This window comes from Myotis yumanensis, unplaced genomic scaffold (genome assembly GCF_028538775.1).
Source record: "Myotis yumanensis isolate MYYU_CA2020_CCGP unplaced genomic scaffold, mMyoYum1.0.hap1 SCAF_14, whole genome shotgun sequence".
Lineage (NCBI taxonomy): Eukaryota > Metazoa > Chordata > Mammalia > Chiroptera > Vespertilionidae > Myotis > Myotis yumanensis.
In genome coordinates this window covers 9365505-9386609 of record NW_027223765.1, presented here as the reverse complement: position 1 = coordinate 9386609, position 21105 = coordinate 9365505, and the positions used below count along the sequence as shown (strand labels likewise).

The window sequence follows — 21105 nt, the reverse complement described above, 5'->3', positions numbered from 1 at the left end:
GTGCAGCAGCTTTTTGCATATGAATGGCCTTTTCTTGCTCAGGGTAAAATCTCTCAAACAAGCTCGATCCCCAGTAGGGGACATGCAGGAGACAGCTGATTGATGATTCTCTCTCATCATTGATGTTTCTATCTCTCTCTCCCTCTCCCTTCCTCTTTGAAATCAATGGAAACAGTTTTTCAGAAAAGTATCAACAAGGCAGTAGAAAGATCACTGTATTACAAAGAAACAAGTGGGGCTGGCCTCAGACTTCTCCATCAAATCTATACATGTGATTAAATTACACAGAATGACTACTACTAAATACACACATACACATGTACACGATGCTTACATAAAAGAACTGGTGAAATCTGAACAAGGTTTGCACTTCAGTTAACAGTACTGCACAGTGTCAAATGCTTCGTTTTGATATTAGTCTGAACTTATATAAAATGTCATCACGGGGGGCGGGGGGGGGGGGGGAGTTGGGGAAGGGTACATGTCTCTACTATCTTGGCAACTTCCTGTGACTCGACAATTTGTTTGTGACAGAATCGTAACAGGTTCTTGTAAACCTCAATTCCAAACTTGGAACGAAAGATAAATAAATCAACTTAACACCTAATCACCTAAAAGGACCAGATGGGTGGATATTTAATCACTTCCACATCGATTCCAACAGTCATGCTCAACTATCGCTGAGAACAGCAGAAATCCCCACGCAAAGCTGTCGCCACACACAACCCCAGCCGACTGAGAAGCTTAAGTAAGAAGTTAACCCTCTTGGCTTAACCTCACAGAAAATTACTTGTTTGCAGACAAATTATCCACCGGGGACACTTTTTCATTTGAGGAGACCTGCTCTGCCTCCCTCCCTTCCCTTCTCCCAACCCAAAGAGGCAGCATGTGAAGAACTGTCACGGTCCCGTGCAATTAGGATCTTCCGTACAACAAAGACCTTCCCGCCCAGCCGGCGTGGCTCGGTGGTTGAGCATCGACCCATGAACCAGGCCGTGGTTCGATTCCCAGTCAGGGCCTGTGCCTGGAGGCAGCCAATCGATGATTCTCTCTCATCATTGATGTTTCTCTCCCTCTCCCTTCCTCTCTGAAATCAATGAAAACATATTTAAAAAATAAATACACAGAGAAAGACCTTCCGTAAGAGGGCTGACTTACCCTGTCCCAGCTGAAACACAGGCCCAGGCGGTCCAGCTGCTTCCGCATGTACTTAATGTTACTGTGAAGCAGAGGGAAGAAGGTTTGGGTTTAGAGGGGGAGAAGCCGTAAACAAACTATACTTTGAGAATGGGAAGGGAAAGGGGAAAAGCCTAGATTATTCCAAAGGGCTCAAAGTGTCGTTTTGCCCTGGCCCCCCCAAAATCACTAAGAATCAATGAAAATGCCAGCATATTGGAAGATACTGACTCTCGGGACTCAGACAGGATCTACTAGAAACCACAAAGGCCTTTGGCCCTGGGATGGCCCTTCCTCTGGCCACTCAGGTGGGCAACGCCTTCGCTATGTGCACTCCTGGCCCATCCACATGGGGCGGGCAAAAGTAGTAAGCGAAACACAGAGTTTACTCTTGTATTACTGATTATTAATTATTGTGCTATTCTCCATACAAACAACTGTAAACCCACTTTTGCCCCACGCTGTATGTCTGTATTCTGCATGGAGTTAAGCCAGGCATTTAGCGTAAAATCCACTGAAGAGAAAAAAACCTTAACATACGAACTGTGGGAATCCACGTACACGGGTGTTTGAATGTCTGTAAAACACACCTTCGCGTCCAACTGTCTGGATGTAGGTTCCTCTCAATGGCGGCGTTTTCGGCAGGCAGTCCGAACGCATCCCACCCCATGGGGTTGATGACCTGGGACCAGAAGGGAAGCGTCAGCATGGCGGACGGTGAAGACCGAGATCCGTGTCCTCTCTGGGTGATTAGCAGGCATTCTCTTCTACTAATATGCCTGTCCCTTCCTGGGTGGGGAAGCCCAGAAAATGTGCTCTGGGGAGCCAGCCAGCTACCTCTGCCATACCGAGGATTTAGCAGGTTACACACCAAGGCATCTATGCTAGGTGACTGAGTCAGTGTTTTCATTACTGCATCTCAGGGTTGTCAGCCAGGATGTCTGCCTCTCTCTCTCTTTCTCTCTCTCTCTCTCTCTCTCTCTCTCTCTCTCTCTCTCCCTTCTTCCCTCCCTCCCTTCCACTCTCTCTGAAAAGCAATGAAGAAAATATCCTCAGGTGAGGATTAATTAAAAAAAAAAAAGAAAAAGTCCTAGCAGCTGAAATCAGAAAATCTAGAAAATAAACTTCCGGAGCGTGGAAAATCATGTCTAGTTCTTCTTCTAACAAATACTCTAAGTAGTTAAAATGGAGTGAGAAGCCGAGGGGAGAGCAAAGCCAGCCAGAAGTTCAGAAGAGCAGGACGCCGCCACCGAGTCCGATCTGGATGGAAGGCTGGAAGGGGGAAGCAGAGTTATCAGAGCTCAGAGGCCCAGATCGGCTGCAGAAGCTGAAATAGGCAGGTCTGCCCAGATGGAACTGGATTAATGAAGGAGGCACTACTCAGGCCAGAGAGCAATTCCCTGGCTTCCCCTTCCCTCCTGCCCACCGCCCTCCCCCCTCCCCCCCCTACTTTGGCCAGAATTTCTTATTGCCCAAAACCAGCCAGAGGCCAGCTGACACCAGAGCTTGGGAAATGTGGCCTCAAGGGGTCTGCCCTTCTGCCATTCAACGTGGCTGACAGCAAACTGGCCAAGGACCAGCACAGGAGCACCAGTAGGACTGCAAAATCTCCCAGGACTTGAGACATCAAAGAGGAATTGGGACCAGTTACTGATGAAGGGCAAACACAGGGATCAGAGCCCTGGCAGGTCAGAGCAGAGCTGGCCAGGAGATAAGGCCTGGGAGCGGGTCTAGGCCAGCCTCTGGTGTGGACACAGTCACATGATCACAGCTCACCCTCCTGCCTCCCTCCAGGCATAGCCACCAGCATCTCAGGGTTGTCGGGCAGAATGGACAGCAAGGTGGCCAGGAGAAGGGACACGGGGGACAGCACAGCTACATATGACGATGTACAGACAAGGCTCTGGAGGGATGGACCGGAAAGCATCAGGGATTACTGCTCAGAAGGGCCTGGTAAGGCAGGGAGTGGCCAAAGGAGACTGCAGTCTTATATATGCATATGTATTTTCAAGGGGGAATATGGAATTTTATGTTCAATTTTAAAATACTTTTCTTTCAAAAGGAAAAAAAAGAAAAAGAACAACCAAAGGTACAGTTCTTGGCCGGTCAGAGTGGCTCAATGGTTGAGCATAGACCCATGAACCAGTAGGTCAGGGTTCGATTCCCAGTCAGGGCGCATGCCCATGTTGCAGGCTCGATTCCAGGAGAGGGCGTGCAGGAGGCAGCCGATGGATGTTTCTCTCTCAGCATTGATGTTTCTATCTCTCTTTCCCCTCCTCTCTCTGAAATCAATAAATATAATTTTTAAAAAGTACAGTTCTTCCTCCAACACAGGAAGTATGATCAGAAGACTTTGGAGGGAGACCAGGAAGCTGGGGCAGCTGGCCAGCTGGTTCCCAATGGAGAGAGGAGCACAACCGTTACCACAAAAGAGGCAGCGGGTTTCCTCGGAGTGATCGGCTTTCTCTCCCTGTCATCGTAAAACAAAACTTTAGATCTGAAACCAACGTGGCTTCTAATTGACAGCAACCATGGTTACTGCTTCTCAAAAAGCTGCTATTTTCAGAGAGTGCCATGGTTTCTCTGGAGTAGGTGCAATCGTTTACTTCTAAGAAATGCGAAACACAGTATTTCCTTTTGTCTAGCAAGTGTAATAACCCACTGCGATTATAGATTGGGGATCAAATTCAAGCCGATACTTCAGGGTAAAAAACATCCCAGTGACAGCACGGAGGCCCAAGCAGGAGACCTCCCCTGAGAATGTGAGGGATGTGACAGGCCGAGATCGGCCAGTTCCCAGTCAAGACCCTGGACCAGCAATTCATTCTCTCCCTCAAATTGCATCTGAGGGGATAAGCTCCTACTCTCTGCTTCCAGACGCTGCAGAGACTTGCACATTTGAAAACTCAGGGCCAAGTTGTGTGCTGAGGGGCAAACTGAAAACTGATGAAACATATATTATGGTTCACACAGGTGACTATGTAGTGATCACACAGCTGCCAGACACCTCCATGTCCTTCCTCTTCCGCAGGGAACAGCAGTGCCTGGAGGCTTTCTGCCTGAGACAAATTAGCCCGTGTGTGAGGGAGACTTGGCACGTTGATGCTAATCACCCGATGCTTTAATCTGGCCCAGAAGGTGCTGGGGAGACCAGCCGAGGTGGGAGGAGGGTAATTTTATTTTCCAACCATCTGTGCATACAACAGATGAAAACACAACAAAATCACCATATGGAGCTGAGCTGTAAATGTGTCATCAGACACTGCGGGTTTACAGAGCAGCCCTTTCTGATTCCTGAATGAGGGCAATTGATCTCTGGCTTAGAGCAGCCCCTGCTCCACATCTAATCCTCAGCACCACCTTATTAGTGCTCCTATTAATTGGGTTACAAGGAGAAACTGCATTAGAGTTTTTAAAGCGTTTTCTCATTGATTATCTCACAGGAACTTTGCAACCAATCTGAGGTGGGAGGCGGTCAGCCACTATTGTTGACTAAAGGCCCTGATTCCTGATCGATTCGTCACCCTCAAGCCTCCGAGCTTCCATTGGTAAAGGCCACATGTGATCTACACCCATGGAGGTCCCCGGTGACCCTGAACAGAGCAGACTTGATGCACGGGTCACTCCATATGTTTTACTTCCCATAGTGCTGTCCTTAGTGTGCCTGAGAATTGCTTCACAATTTCCATGTAAGAACAAAGCAAACCAACCAACAAATTTACAAGTTACAGAAAAAGGCAGAGCTTGCTGAATATTCCTTGGGCCTACTGACTGATTTTGAACCCAAGACTCCAATACAGTTGTCCACTGAACAATGTGGATTTGAACTGCGAAGGTCCACTGATACACAGACTTTTTTTCAATAAATACACCCCATATTCCTGGGTTTTGCACCTATGGATTCAACCAACTGCAATGCAGAGGGCTGACTATGCATTGTTCCACAGCATTTATACAAGAGACTTGAGCATCTGTGGATTTCAGTATCTATGGGGGTCCCGGGACCAATCCACTACACATACCGAGGATGATTGTAGTTTAGTTTAGGGGGACTTAACAGCTACGCTAGGATTTTCAACTGCTCTGGGGCAGGTGGGGGTAGCCCCTAACTCCCATGTTGTTCAAGGGTTAACTGTGTTTGTATTTAATGCAGCAGAAAGCCCAGTGTTTAGAATAAAGCTGGTACTTAATGACTATTTATCGAAAGAATTTATCAATACATGTGTCAGACCCAATTATTCTAGGTTAGATATTCCTTCCCTCCTTAGTGTGAGGATCATTGAACTTGACCTGAAACCAATCCTGCTCTCGCTCTCTCTGGGACTAGACTTGACATTGGAAAGAAAGATTTTAAAACAACAGGAAACTCAACAGGCTTTCACACTGTTGACAATTTTTTTTACACTGAGATTTCTGTTTCTCTTTTGCCATATCACTTAAAAATGGCAGGACAAATTTTCACCAAATTTGGCAGTAATATTTGGGACGATCTGACTTAACTATGAGCTATGAAAATTAACAAGAAATTAATTTCAGCCCTGACTGGTTTGGCTCAGTGGATAGAGCGTCGGCCTGTGGACTGAAGGGTCCCAGGTTCAATTCCGGCCAAGGGCACGTGCCTTGGTTGCGGGAACATCCCCAGTGGGAGGTGTGCAAGAGGCAGCTGATCCATGTTTCTCTCTCATCGCTGTTTCTAACTCTCTATCCTTCTCTTTTCCTCTCTGTGAAAAATCAATAAAATATATTTTAAAAAAAAGAAAGAAATTAATTTCAGGGAAACCTGGCAGATACCCCCAAAAGGGAGCTTATCATCTGAAATGGAGGAACACAGAGAACCCTACACGCCTGCTGATCACACAGACTAAGACACCGTAAACCACATAACAAATAGTGGTTTCAGGCACCAATCCAGCCGCAGGATCACGCAGGCTGCAGGCAATGATGTGCAGGTAAGATGCTCTTCGGAAGGCAACTTCATGCAGCGCGCTCCAGACAGCGGAGAACGGGGACTCACTTATTCCGTGGAGATGAATGACTCCCCAGAGTAAACCAGATCAGGATAAATCATAATCACAGCTGCCACCTATTAAGGGATTATTATGTGCCAGACACATGCACGAACTCATTTAACCTGCACAACCACCCCCTGAGGGAGGCACTACTGTTATCCCTGTTGCAAAGATGAGGAAAGTGGGATTCGGAGACATTAAATGACTTGTGCAGGGTCACTCAGCTAGAAAGTGGTAGGACGGGCTCAAACCTAGTGTCCAACTCCTGAGCCAGCCTGACCTTGGGCCTCTGTTTTGTCTTCTGGGCCTGAGCTGCCTGGGTCCTGGGACCTCTAGGCCCAGGGCCCTGCCTGGAGCTTTCTCTGTAATGCCTCATGCATCTAAGGCAGGGGTGGGCAAACTTTTTGACTTGAGGGCCACAATGGGTTCTTAAACTGGACCGGAGGGCCGGAACAAAAGCATGGATGGAGTGTTTGTGTGAACTAATATAAATTCAAAGTAAACATCATTACATAAAAGGGTACGGTCTTTTTTTTTTTTAGTTTTATTCATTTCAAATGGGCCGGATCCGGCCCGCCGGCCGTAGTTTGCCCACGGCTGATCTAAGAGAATTAGAGTCCCACCTACACCCTCCCCTACACCAACCACCTATCTGCTAACAGGCGTCCCTTTCTTTACCATAAATGTTCAGTTTTGCTACAGAAGCTTAATCTTCAACAATTTGTCTGCATTTGCTAACTGTCTAAAATAACTTGGGTAAGTAAAAAAAAAAAAAAAAAATCGAGTTGAAGAATCGCAGTTAAATAAAGAGTTATTCTTCAGGCAAAGGGCCAATTCATTCCACACCGCCTCTTTCTAATAAACACAGCGGAGAGATGGAGAGCGGTGTCTGGGGGAGACGGCATCTGGCATAAACCAGGGAGACAAACACCTGTGGCCGGCTTCAGGCAGGAGAGAAATCGCTGCGTTTGACAGGATGACGTTATTAACTCTTCCAGTGACAAAGAGGCGTTGTAGCTTGACTTCCTTTTTAGGAATACTTCTTGCTGCCAACGTCAGTTCGGCATAAATTTTCAAACCAACTGTGACAAGGATGCACTCATCTTTCTAAAAGAAAACCTTTACAAAGGACTGGGAGGCGGCAGGCATCATTTGTTCAGGCCCCGACCGGTTCATCCCCGCCAGTGGGGGAGCGGGTTACTATAATAAACACAAGTCGGGGCAGAGAGGCACAGCGGGCTCTCAGGCGCTGGTGTGAGCAGATTCCAGCTGCCACTGGCAGTGCAATGTTTACTGTTACCACCACGTGCCAGGCATATGCCATGTGCTTCACTGCCACCCTCTTTGAATCCTTGTACCAGGCCAAGGGCAGGTACTAGTTGCTCTCCACTTTACAAAAGAGAGAACACTAGGTCTCAGAGAAGTTAATTAAATGACTAGTCAAAGGTCCACAGCTAGGAGGTGCTAAGAGCTGGCCTTTGAATCCTGGCCATCTGGTTCAGTGGTCCTGGCTCGCAGCCCTTCGCCCATCCCGCCTCTCTGCAAGTAGTTAAAGAAGGTGCTACGATTATTCCCACCTCATGCCGCCAAAGGGCAAAGAGCAGGCTCTGGGGTGACTGGCAGTGGTGAGAAGGGGACTGACCACATCAGCCAAGTTTCTTCCTCCTGCCCTAGCCAGTTTGGCTCAGTGGATAGAGCGTCGGCCTGCGGACTGAAGGGTCCCAGGTTCGATTCCAGTCAAGGGCACATGCCGGTGCTGACTCAATCCCCAGTAGGGGGTGTGCAGGAGGCAGCCAATCAATGATTCTCTCTCATCACTGATGTTTCTATCTCTCTCTACCTCTCTCTTCCTCTCTGAAATCAATAAAAATATATTTAAAAAAAAAAGTTTCTTCCTCCTCCTCTCTCCAGGGAAATTTCACTGCATACCCGATCTATGTCAGATGGTCCCTCTTCAGTGGGGCCCCTCCCAACTCCTGCAGAGCTGTTACTCCCCAAATGTCTCTTCCTTACAAAACCTTATTCCATTCTGTGTTTCACCCCACCAGACGGTGAACCCCTTCCTGGGGAGAGAGCATGTGTTACCCACACGTGTGGCTACCCCACTCCACCCCCACCTCATCTCCACCCTTAGCACAACACCTAACACCCAACTAATCGAGATGCTTTGTTATAATAACTTCCAGTTCATAAAAGGAAACACTGAGCTTGTCATGTTTATCTTCAAAGCGAATCTCATCTTAACTGAGTGGTTTTCTCCATTTGCCCTGAACACATGTGGCAACATTCTCACTGTTCGGAGGGAGGCGGGCACGGGCTGTTGGGCGGCACTGCCCTTACCTGCATCCCTCTCATCCTCTGGAACCGGGCGATGGTGTCGCTGATGGTGTACACGCGCACGTGGCCCATGTGCAGCCTGCCTGATGGGTAGGGGAACATGGAGAGCACATAAAACTTGGGCTTCGATTTCTAGGGAAGGAGGAAGGAAAATGATGAGGATTAGTAAGCATTTACTGGGAACCTGCCTGCACATAGCAGTGGGCACGTTCCTCAAGGTAATTGTTTAACACTGAAACGTGTCCTTTTGGAAACACTATTCCTGTAATAGAAGTTGACAAAAATGTCAAAAACCCAAATTCAAAGCCCTGGTTTGAGCTAAAGAATGTCCAAAATGATGCCGGACACCCTCCAAGTGCTAATAACTCATCTATATTTTTAATCTTTTTTTTCTCTCTCTCTCTTTTAAAAAGCTTATTTTTAAGACAGCTTCTATCTAGATCTAAGCAAACTGTGTTTTTCCAAATGAAGCTCTAGTGAATCCCAGATGTGACATCTCTGAACACGGAGCCCTTCCGCAATCCTGAGCTGCACTTTGTTATAATAACCGGAAGTTATTATAACAAAGCATCTCTGGGTTCCTAAGGCACCAGTTTGGGTCCTGGGTTTCTCACTGTGTTGGGAGCTTATATTTTATTTTATTTTATTTTATTTTTTTTTTTATTTTTTTTTTTAAATATATTTTATTGATCTTTCACAGAGAGGAAGGGAGAGAGATAGAGAGCCAGAAACATCGATGAGAGAGAAACATCGATCAGCTGCCTCCTGCACATCTCCCACTGGGGATGTGCCCGCAACCCAGGCACATGCCCCTGACTGGAATCGAACCTGGGACCCCTCGGTCCGCAGGCCGACGCTCTATCCACTGAGCCAAACCGGTTTCGGCGGGAGCTTATATTTTAACAGAAAAAGCTGAAATGGGAAGATAGTGAGAAAATCTCAGCCAGTGAAGGGAGAAGGCTGTGGCTTCCTGGGGGAGGTCTGCAGGCGGCCTCAGGCCAGGGTTGTATAACTAACTCTCCAGCTTCCCAAGACGCAGCTTCAGCATGAGAAACACAGAGAACTGGACGTGCATCCCAACAGAATGAACACAGGGCAGGAAGTCCTCATTGGGACGCTGACTTCGGCACCTTAGTTCTTCCATCGGCAAAATGGTGAGTGCTGGCACAAGTCTTTCTACAGGAGGGGATAAGGCTCCAAAGGAAAGGTGGTAGGCAGGTAACTAATTCCTCATTGGGGCCTGTTCAAGGGCAATGACTGGGTTTGAGCATCTCCCCCCCTAACCCCCAGCAGAATTAATAACTATTAGATGTTTGTGGGCCTTGGTGCCACGGAAGCCTGATAACAGGCCTCTGTAGAACTCTTAGCAAACTGTCCCCATGATGCAAACTGGGCATTTTCCAGCAAAGTCCACCAATCCTGTCCAGGCGATGGCACGCTCCCCCCGCCCAGCCTTACATCCTCCAAGGGGCAGAGGAGCTCCTAGGAAGAAAGACAATAACTGCTTCTGCTTAGTCACTAGGGGTCGGGACCATCTGTTATTACACTATTTCATTTATTCTGTCTTCTGTCTTTCCCTTTCCGTCTTGACTCCCTTCCTAGAGTCTTCTAAGGCTTTGCTTCCCCCAAACTAATGAAAACAAATGCAAAACAGAATATCCATAACCATCCCTTTGTGATCATGTCGGGGGGAAGGGGATTTGCGTTTTTTGCTAGTATTTGCATGCCTGATCGTTGACACAGCCAACTGTAACCAGGGGAGTAGAAGAAACCAGAAAGCAGATTCTTTCCAATCTCATCTGACCCCTTGCTTTACACTTCCTTCAGCAAAGAAGTTAAACTTTTGCCAGAGCCTCTGACACGTGGCAACATAGACCAGCGTGGAACTTTTCTCTCCCTGCCCCTCCTCCAGAAATGACCGACGGGCAGTCAAGTCAAGATGCCTGAAGGGAGAAAAGGGAGTAAGGAGTCTGGAACTAGTCTACACAGACTAGAAACCCGTCTTGAAATGCTGTTGATGTAAACAGATGGGTGGGGAGCAGCACACTGATCGCGCTCTTTAATTGGAAACTGTGGATCCACAGCGCTTAGGAAAACCTCAGGAACGTGGGTGAGGACGGGAGGTTCAGGAGTCAGTGGGGACTCAGGAATTACTGTCTTTAAGAAGACAGGTGACAGATAACCCTCTCAGCTTGTAAACAAGGTTCTCAAAGGAGGAACAAGACCTCAGGAAATAAGCAAACTAGCCTCCCTACTCATTTTTAGGGAACGTGGTAAAGAGCTGTTAAAGAGTTCTTTATTTTTTTTAAACATATTTTTATTGATTTCAGAGAGGAAAGGAAAGGAGAGGGAGACAGATAGAAACATCAATGATGAGAGAGAATCACTGATCGGCTGCCTCCTGCACGCCCCACACTGGGGATCGAGCCTGCAACCTGGGCATGTGCCCTAACTGGGAATCGAACTGTGACCTTCTGGTTCATAGGTCGACATTCAACCACTGAGCAACACTGGCTGGGCCAGAGTTCTGGGACCCGAAAAAAACACACAAGAAAACCCTTGCTACAAAATATTTTGAGTTTTTCATTGTAAAGTTTTTACATTAAACCTGTTTTTCTTTTATTATAATCACCTTGTTTTTATTATAGTAATATATTTTTATATTATGTTTATTTAACAATCAATCTTGCCCCAAACATTTTCCACATATAACTCCTTCATTAGCATCTCCTTTTTGTATGTTGGTTTAACAAAGCTTAAATTTATGTAAAATCGAGTGATTCATTATATAGTAGCTAAGCCAAACACCAACCCTGAGTTTATAGAAGATATATAGAAAAGTACTGCTAGCAAAAGCTTTTAATATTCATGGATATTTTTATTGCAGAAAAGGTATTCAGCTTACTGCCTGCCCTGCCTTTTGCTTTCTGTGTGAATTAAGTCATTTTCCTCTGTGACAATGAAATGCATTCTATCCTCTGTGGGTGGAAAGAAGAGAAGGAATTATGGGAGTTTATGTTATAACCAAGCAGGAATGTAATCGAAAGGGAAATTTTCATAATTATATAGAAGTTAAGAATTGAAACCTTTAAAAGAAATTAAGATTTTAAGCGATAAGAAAAGGACGGTCTTTATAAATAGGTCCTATTCTTTTCGCCAGCTTCTCACGTTGGGAGAGAGATAATTTCTGTTTCTTTATAGACCTGGCTCCGAGCTGGGAGGAAGGGAGGATGCCAGAGAGAAGGAGCACTCATTAGCAACCTGGAGCCCTAGTTCTGGTCCCAGCTTTGCCCCTGGCTCTGAGACCTTAGGCAAATTCCTTTGCCCTTCTGGGCTCAGTTTACAATCTGTAAATCAAAGGTTGCTCAGTGGTTAGAGCATCGGCCCTTGGATCAAGGGGGTCTCAGGTTTGATTCCCAGTCAAGGGCCTGTACCTCAGTTACAGGTTCCCCGGCCCCAGTAGGGGAGCATGTTGGAGGCAGCCAATCAATGTGTGGGTGTCTCTCTCTCCCCCTCCTCCCTCCCTTCCACTCTCTAGGAATCAATGGAAAAAATATTCTTGGGCCCAGCTGGCGTGGCTCAATGGTTGAGCGTCCACCTATGAACCAAGAGGTCACCGTGTGATTCCCGGTCAGGGCACATGCCCATTTGTGGGCTCGATCCCCAGTGTGGGGTGTGCAGGAAGCAGCAGCCGGTCAATGATTCTCACTCATCTTTGATGTTTCTATCTCTCTTCCTCTCAGAAATCAGTTAAAAAAAATAAATTTTTTTAAAAGTTGACTGGGTCTGAATCCTGGCTCTGCCACAGGTGAGTTGTGCATCTGGACAAATTGCCAAACCTTCCTCTCAGCCTCGGTTTTCTTATCCCCAAGATGAGGATAATACCTTCCCTCAGGCTTATTTCAGGATTAAATGGGAAAATAAATGGACAGATGGTGCCTGACACATAATAATATGCTCATTAAATGGAAGTTCTTGCCCTAACCGGTTTGGCTCAGTGGATAGAGCGTCGGCCTGTGGACTGAAAGGTCCCAGGTTCGATACCGGTCAAGGGCATGTACCTTGGTTGCGGGCACATCCCCAGTAGGGGGTGTGCAGGAGGCAGCTGATCGATGTTTGTCTCTCACATCTCTCATCGATGTTTCTAACTCTCTATCCCTCTCTCTTGCTCTCTGTAAAAAATCAATAAAATGTATTTTTCTAAAAAATGGAAGTTCTTTTTAGGATGATGATAATTAGGATCATGATGGCAAAATATTCAACTTCTATACAATCATTTGGGTGGGTTTCAACTGTACCTCACACTAGAGCAGTGATGGTGAACCTTTTGAGCTCGGCATGTCAGCATTTTGAAAAACTCTAACTTAACTCTGGTGCTGTGTCACATATAGAAATTTTTTGATATTTGCAACCATAATAAAAGAAAGACTTATATTTTTAATATTTATTTTATATATTTAAATGCCACTTAACAAAGAAAAATCAACCAAAAAAATGAGTTTGTGTGTCACCTCTGACACGCATGTCATAGGTTCGCCATCACTGCACTAGAGTGAGGTCCACGATCAATGCTTCCGAACCCACCAGCATCCAGCAGTGTTTTCAGTTCCTGACAAGGCGCACCACACATTTTTCTCCCTTGTACCTTTCATTTACATAACACTTCAGTTTATAAAATGTGTTCAGCCACATTTCCCCATTTGATTTTCAAAACAATTCTGTGAGATAAATAATGTGAGGAATGTGAGGATCAAGGAGGTTCATGATGTTGCCAAGTTCGCACGAATTCTGGGGCAGAGCCAGTCCTTTACTTCCAGGCTCCAGACCCTCGCCAGGTGCTCGTTCCACTACACCGCACCCCCCTCAAACCCAACAGAGTGCCAGGGCCCATCCACAATATCTCCAAAGCTATTTACCCAATTATTGCAACACTAGAGGCTCAGTGCATGAATTTGTGCATGGGTGGGGTCCGGTTGGGCAGATCAGGCTGGGCCGGCCAGGAGGAGGGGCCTCGGGCAGTTGGCCAGCCGACCCCGCCCCCTGATCAAACTCCCAGTCGAGGGGACAATTTGCATATTAGCCTTTTATTATATAGAATAGTTTATTTTGTTCCACTTAATTTTTTAAAAACCATATGCTTAAGAATAAGATGTCACAAAATCAGTAAGCTACAACTTCAAAATGTTTGAAAGTCACTAAATTATAATCTAAACCAAAAGCAAAAAATTGAAGTTTAAGCTACTTATTTAGAATTAAACTGCACCCTGCCCAGTCAGTGTGGCTCAGTGGTTGAGCATCAACCTATGAACCAGGAGGTCATGGTTCGATTCCTGGTCAGGACAGCATGTGCCCAGGTTGCAGGCTCGATCCCCAGTAGGGGGCGTGCAGGAGGCAGCCAATCAATGATTCTCATCATTGATGTTTCTATCCCTCTCTCCCTCTCCTTTCCTCTCTGAAATAAAAAATATATATATTAAAAAAATGAATTAAACTGCTCCCTAAGGTTTATATCCAAAATATATTAAGTTAGATTAGTCTGATCATGTTGCCAGGAAGGCTTTTCATTGCCTAATGAGTAACAGTGAGGCTTGTATTGCACATTTACACATTACATTCAAACCTTCCTTTTTGTCATTTCACTTGTTATATGCTATGCCTTTCTCAATGTCAGACTTTCTCACACAGAAGTTGGGCTCACAGCTGGCGAGCGCAGTGGTGGTGGTGGGAGCCTCTCCCGCCTCAGCAGCAGCGCTAAGGAGCAGCAAGCAGGCGGATGGTAAGAAGCAAGGGGTCCCCGACTATGAGAGGGATGTCCACCGAGGGCTCCCGACTACGAGAGGGTGCAAGCCGGGCTGAGGGACGCCCCCACCAGTGCACAGATTTCGTGCACTGGGCCTCTAGTACTTAATAATAACTTGTTTGAACTGGGCAGTCTGACCTCAGAGTCTAAGCCCTTAACCCCTCTTCTCTACCCTTTCAGAATCTCCCAGGATACTCACATCAGCTTCAGAAATTTTGGAGGCCTGTTCTTTTATCCGTGAATGCCACCATTTCTCGACGTCCTTTCTTGTCTGCAGCGTATACTCTTTCGTCCACTGGCCCGTGGCACTGTAAATTCCTCTTTTACATCCTGGAATGACTCTCTTTCCCCAACTGATGACATCCGGCCCAACATTTAGCTGCCTTTTCAGAAGAGAGACATAGAAACCTAGTCTCTGCCAAGCAGAAGCCATTCTTCAGAAGGTGGGAAGCCCTGAAAGAGGGGAGAAAGGACACTGGTGAGCTGCCAGGAACCCACCCTGAGCCTGGCCTTCCACTCAGCACAGTTCAGGGCTCCCTGCCCCCTCACAGGCTTTCCTCTTATTCTTCTGATGATTTCTCTCCCTGAAAAGAACGTTTTAGAAGTTCAATTGAGCTAAGCACGTTTTTTTTTAAATATGCTTTTAATGATTTCAGGGAAAGGGAGAGGGAGAGAGAGATAGAAACATCAACGATGAGAGAATAATTGATTGGCTGCCTCCTGCATGCCCCCTACTGGGGATTGAGCCCCAAACACAGGCATGTGCCCTGACCGGGAATCGAACCGCCACCTCCTGGTTCATGGGTCAATGCTCAAGCACTAAGTCACACTGGCCAGGCTAAGCACAAACTTTTTTAAAAAATTAATTAATTTATTTTTAAGCACAAACTTTTTAATGGAAAATATAAAGGTGGTCAGTGCTCCCAAACACCAAAGATACAAACCCCCCCACCCCTAGGGACAAATGGAGACCACTGCCTGGGCCAGCTCCTACTACAGCCTCACAGACTGCATGGGAGGCAGCGGAGCCCTCCCTCCCTTCTCTGTAGGCCAGCCCGGGGTCTGCCCAGCAGGCTTCACTTCCCATCGTCCAGGATTCAGAAGAGCTCCAAGCATATCTTAGCTTGGCCTTAGGCTCAAATATCTGAAGGGATCTGAACACAGGTCTTCAAGGAAGACCAGATTCTCTGGGCGATTATAAGCATTTTTCAAACATATTATGAGTTCAAGATACTCGGTAGGCTAAGCCAGGAAATAACCGCAATTTAGAAGACTGCTTATTCATCTAGTTCTTCATTCACTTACCAAATCTGCACTGAGTGCCACAAGGTGCACACAGCTCTAGGCACTGGGGACACAGCTGTGAACAAACACAAAGTCCCTTCTGTCCTGGCACTTACACACTGGCAGAGAAAAGGAGGTAAGAAGCCAACAAATATTATACAATATGTGTAACAGTGGTTTTTCTGGAATCCAACCCATAGGTGGGGGCTCATCAGGACATCCAGCTGCGATTCAAAATTCAACTTAAACGTTTAAATGCTTTTCTCCAAAGCTGAATTCCAGAAATGAACTCATGGAAGATGTTTCATGTTTTATCAGGACTCAAAAGGTTGAGGTGACAGTGCATCAGATATTTAAGATCTATGAATAAATAAACTTTCTCCCTTCTTGCATAATAGCATTTGAGAAGTGCTATAGTATTTTCATAACAGATCTTTCAAAACCAGGAAGGAAGGAAGGAAGGAGGGAGGGAGGGAGGGAGGGAGGGAGGAAGGAAGGAAGGAAGGAAGGAAGGAAGGCCCTGACACTCTAAGCTGGTGTTCTTTGATTCTCTCAGAATGTTTCCATATCTACTAGGATTGGCCCCATTTCACAAAGGTACATGGATGTTGGCAAAAGGGTTCATTACAGGCTTATAAAGGCGAATTTCACACTCACACAAAATGGCATCACAGTGTTGGCATTTTACAAGTTTGTGAAATCAGTTAAATATCAGCAATTCCATATGACCAACCTAATATATAGACATTTTGTACAACTAAGGCAATTGCATTGATTTTTAGGGTTTGGGTGTCTACATAATTAGAACTACCTACAGGACTCATGGATTTTATGGTTCTCTTGCTAAGTCAGCATCCCCATATCTTTGCAAACCAAAGAATGCCAATTTAACAGAGGGCACACAGGAAGATGGCTGCCATCTCTCTCGTAGACTGCATTCCTTAAGAACACAATGGACTATCCTCTCAAATAGAAACAATGGCAAGGAGCAAATTATAAAAATACAAACTGACTCTAACTCTAGTCCCGCAAGCTTTTGATTTTAATGATGGTTAGCCATTGTGACAAATGAAAGAGCAACGAATGCAAACAGCTCACCAATAGGAGCAATATGAAGGTCATTCTTCCACTTAAAATTCTAATCCTGTCTCTACAACTCACTTATCCTATGAACCAAATTACAAACAATGCATTTACAAACAAGCTTTCTAAAAACATTTACATAATACCTGATTCACCAATAACCTTTCCTTTACACAAACCGATAGACTAGAGAATCCTGAAACCGATCTAGGTATTTATAAGAACTTAAAGTTCATAAAGAAAAAAGAACAAGTAGATTACAAAGTGACAGATTTTTCAAGGAATGGTGGAAAAATTCAAATTAGATCCCTACCTCAAACATAAACCACAGTAAATCCCATATAAATTAAAGAATTTTTTAAGTACCATAAAACAAGACAAAAACATAAAGGGTAGGGAAAATATAGGGTTACAGTTGTTTGTATGGAAAATAATACAATAATTAATAAATAATAAACAAAAATAAACTGAGTCACATACGCACAACTGTAAACCTACCTTTGCCCCACCCTGTGGATGAGTACTAAGTAATTCTTTGCAAGGTGCAGGATGTTCTGTCCAGAGAATAAAACAATGAAAAATATTAATAATCTCTCTTAAAATCTAAAACATCTGTCTATCAAAAACACCATTGACAAAAGAAGAAAGCAAAAAATAAGCTGAGAAAAAACTGCAACTGAAAAGCTTATCCTAATCTATAGAGTTCACATATGAGAAGAGAAATATTAAAAACCTAATTTTAAAAATGAGTAGAGGGAAAAAGGGAAGAGTAAAACCAAATGGCTAATAAATATATGAAAAAGATCAACTTTACAATGAATCAAAAATGCAAATTAAAACAACAATAAAATATTTTGCTTAACAGGCAAAAACCTGTTAAACCAAAAGAAATGTACGTGGGCAGTGCCCGGATCGACAGTGTTTCGACAGAACAGACCAGGGGACGCCCCTTCTTCCAGCCTCCGGCCACCCTCCTGCATCTTATCCAGTCACCACCTTCAGAACCACCTCCGGGACCAGCCAACACCCCAGTTGTTTTCTACCTTATCTCCTTATTGCCCAACAACCATGAGCTCCCAGATTCGTCAGAATTATTCCACCGAGGTGGAGGCTGCGGCCAACGCCCGGCCAACCTGCATCTGTGGGCCTCCGCACCTACCTCTCTCTGGGCTTCTAGTTCCACTGCTAGGATGTGGCCCTCCAGGGCGTGGGCCACTTCTTCTTTGAGTTGGAGAAGAAGCGCGAGGGCTTCCAGCGCCTCCTAAAGACGCAAAACCAGCGCGGGGGCCGCATTCTCTTTCAGGATGTGCTGAAGCCTCCCAAGAGGAGTGGGCAAAACGCAGGACACCATGGATGCCGCCCTGGCCTTGAAAAGGAACCTGAACCAGGCCCTTGTGGAGCTGCAGGCCCTGGGTCCTACCCGCACAGACCCCCATCTCTGTGACTTCCTGGAGAACCACTTCCGGGGTGAGGAGGTGAAACTCATCAAGAAGATGGGCGACACCTGACTAACATCAGCAGGCTGGCCGGCCCCCAGGCTGGGCTGGGTGAGTATCTCTTTGAAAGGCTCACCCTCAAGTATGAAAGGCTCACCCTCAAGCACCACTAGGAGCCTTTGGAGCCCAGAGGCCTTTGAGAGGCCCCTCTGCATCCCCTGGTGTCTGGCTTTTACCTGAGCCTCTTACCAAAACTACTAGCCATTCTTTTAACCACCCTGAAGCCCTCTCCCATGCATTGGACCAAATGAAACAATACAGCTTTTTGCAAAAAAAAAAAAAAAAATGTGCGTGGCTCAGTGGTTGAGCATTGACCTATGAACCAGAAGGTCATGGTTCAATTCCCGGTCAGAGCACATGCCTGGGTTGTGGGCTTGATCCCCAGTGTGGGGCATACAGGAGGCAGCTGATCAATGATTCTCTCTCCCTCCCTTCCTCTCTGAAATAAATAAATGTGCATTTGTATACAGTGCTGATGGGTACGTAAATTGATTCTACCTCTCTGGGGAGCAATACGGGAAAATGTGTCGAGACTCTAAGAAAAGTTGAGACCCTTTGTGTTACAGCTAGAGAGTCCTCAAGACTCAGCACATAGTATACTCAGGGCTATGATTTCTTTTCTTTTTTTTTTTAATACTTTGGTTCTCTTCTTTTTTTGTAATATATTTTTTATTTCAGAGAGAAAGGAAGAGGGAGAAAGAGATAGAAACATCAAGATGAGAGAGAATCATTGATCGGCTGCCTCCTGCACACCCCACAGAGGATTGAACCTGCAACCCTGCAACCCAGGCATGTACCCTGACCTGGAATCGAACCTGGTTCATAGGTCGATGCTCAACCACTGAGCCACACCGGCCGAGCAGGGCTATGATTTCTTATAGAACTTTCTGGAGCTCGGCCAAGTTCCCTTCCCCTACTTCCCAGGCTCTGCTCTCTGCCACTCACCCCCAACACCCTGATGGGCACTGCCTCTTCCTGACCAAAAGCAGCCGTTTTATTAGAGGACTATGCCCATAGGATAAGTGTGAAAGGTGTGGCTGTGGGTTGCATTTATGATCAGCATGGCACCTTTCTTCCTCATCTCTGTCTTCCCCAGCTCTTTACCCAGATGTCTGGAATCTTGTCTCTTCTTCCACCATATTCCGTGATCCTCCCAGCCTCACTTGGGGCTTAAGGTTCAGTTTAATGAGAATGGTGGGGGGAGTGGCATGTTCCCATGGAGGGGGGGCCTGGGAACTGGACCCAAATGGACGTTTATGGACAGAGAAACCTAGAAGACAGGCAAAGAAACAGAACACATAGGAGAAGCGTGTGAAGGCACTTGGGTGCACCCAAAAGAAGGTGTGTGAGAATGTACCTGGGGAAATGAGCCTCAATGGACCGAGTTTGGAGACCAAACAAAAATACTACCTCTAATAAGGTGATCTGGGCTTCTGCAACTACTAACTTCCTGTATGACCCCAGGCAACTTATGTCGTGTCTGGAACCTCAGCTTCTCCTTAAGATGAGGGGTTAAACCCAATGATCGCTGAGGCCCTTCGAGCCCTGACATGCTGTGGCAATGACAGGTGGGCCAGAGAGGCACTGGATGGCTTTTCACTGAGTCCAAACCCCCAGCCCAGGAGCACAGATGCAGGGACCAGCGGGCGGGAGAGCGGCGGGAGAGGAACTGGAGAACAGACCTACGTGCGCACGTGTGCTTTCCAGGGGAAGGGCCCAGAGCTGTCGGCGGGTCTGTGGCTCCAAGAGCCTGAAGACCCAGGTCTCAGAGACTTTCCCAGCGGATGTCGGAGACTTTTCCAGTTCGGAAATGGCTCGGCTCCGGGACCACCTAACCCAGTCTGCACCTTCCCCTCCTGCTCCCAGCAGATCGGAACCTCCCGACCCGGGGAGAGGAGATCGGGCCTCGCCTCTTGTCCCGCTGGCCCCGCTCAGGGGTTTACCTGCTCACAGGTTCTGGCCTGCGGCTCCTTATGCCTCGGTTCCCACCTCAGGCGAACACCGCCCGGCAGGTCTCCATGGGCGCCGCCATGTTGGCAGAACAACAACTTTATCGATAGCGGCCGCCACAGTCACAGACAGGCGGGGGCGGAGCCGGGTTGGCGCAGCTCGGCCTTCTCTCCGACTCCGCAGCCCGTGGGCGGGGCTGTCCGCGCGGCCGCCCCAGGCTCTGCTCCTCAGCCCCAGGGAGCGCCCCGCCGCCCTAAGCCCCGCCCCCAGCCCTAGGCTCCGCCCCGCTGCCCAAGGCTCCGCCCCTCGTTCCTAGGGACCGCCCCAGCCCCTGTCTGATTGGCTGCCTCCTGCACACCCCACATTGGGGACTGAACCCGCAACCCTGCAATCGGGCATGTACCCTGACCTGGAATCAAACCTGGTTCATAGGTCGATGCTCAACCACTGAGCCACACCAGCAGGGGGGGGAGGGTCAAATTTCTTTTTTTTTTTATCTTTAGTGTTGAAAGTATTACATATGTTCCCTTTTCCCCCCATTGACCTCTCCCACCCACACAGGGGTCAAATTCTTAACAAATGCAGCAGACCTATGAGGGCCATCCGTTTAGTGGCCCCAGAATAAACGGGGTGGTATAAAGAGCGCTGGAGGAGTCCTGAGGTCAGGTTCAAATCCCAGCTACAGCCCCCTCCAGGCTTGGTCAGGTCTCTCACCGTCTTGATACCGGGCCACAGGATGGTTAAAGCATCTTCTTCCCCCATATTCCGTGACCTTCTAGCCCTGGGAGGGGAATTACCCAGCCTAGACTGGAGGCAAAGCGAACTTCCTCACGTGATCCCTGGCTGGGAGTCAGGAAAGCATGCTACCTCACCCACTTTCCAGAGGCGTTTGTTTCCCACCCTGCAACCTCCCCGCTCCCGAAAGCGTTCCTATAAATCAATCGATGAATCGATGAATGAATTGCACAGG

The 21105-nt window shown here is 46.9% G+C and overlaps 1 protein-coding gene across 1 annotated transcript in view; it reads right to left on the bottom strand.

The window, feature by feature from the left end:
- LARS2 (leucyl-tRNA synthetase 2, mitochondrial) overlaps positions 1-20231 on the bottom strand; it is a 97448-nt gene extending 77217 nt beyond the window's left edge. Inside the window, exons 1-5 of the mRNA XM_070391667.1 lie at positions 20129-20231; positions 14522-14775; positions 8526-8654; positions 1767-1858; positions 1159-1219 (exon numbers count right to left, since the gene is read on the bottom strand). Coding sequence (XP_070247768.1) covers positions 1159-1219; positions 1767-1858; positions 8526-8654; positions 14522-14755 — 516 coding nt within the window. The 5' untranslated portion in view covers positions 14756-14775; positions 20129-20231. The remainder of the gene's footprint in view (positions 1-1158; positions 1220-1766; positions 1859-8525; positions 8655-14521; positions 14776-20128) is intronic.
- Positions 20232-21105: the final 874 nt, after the last annotated feature.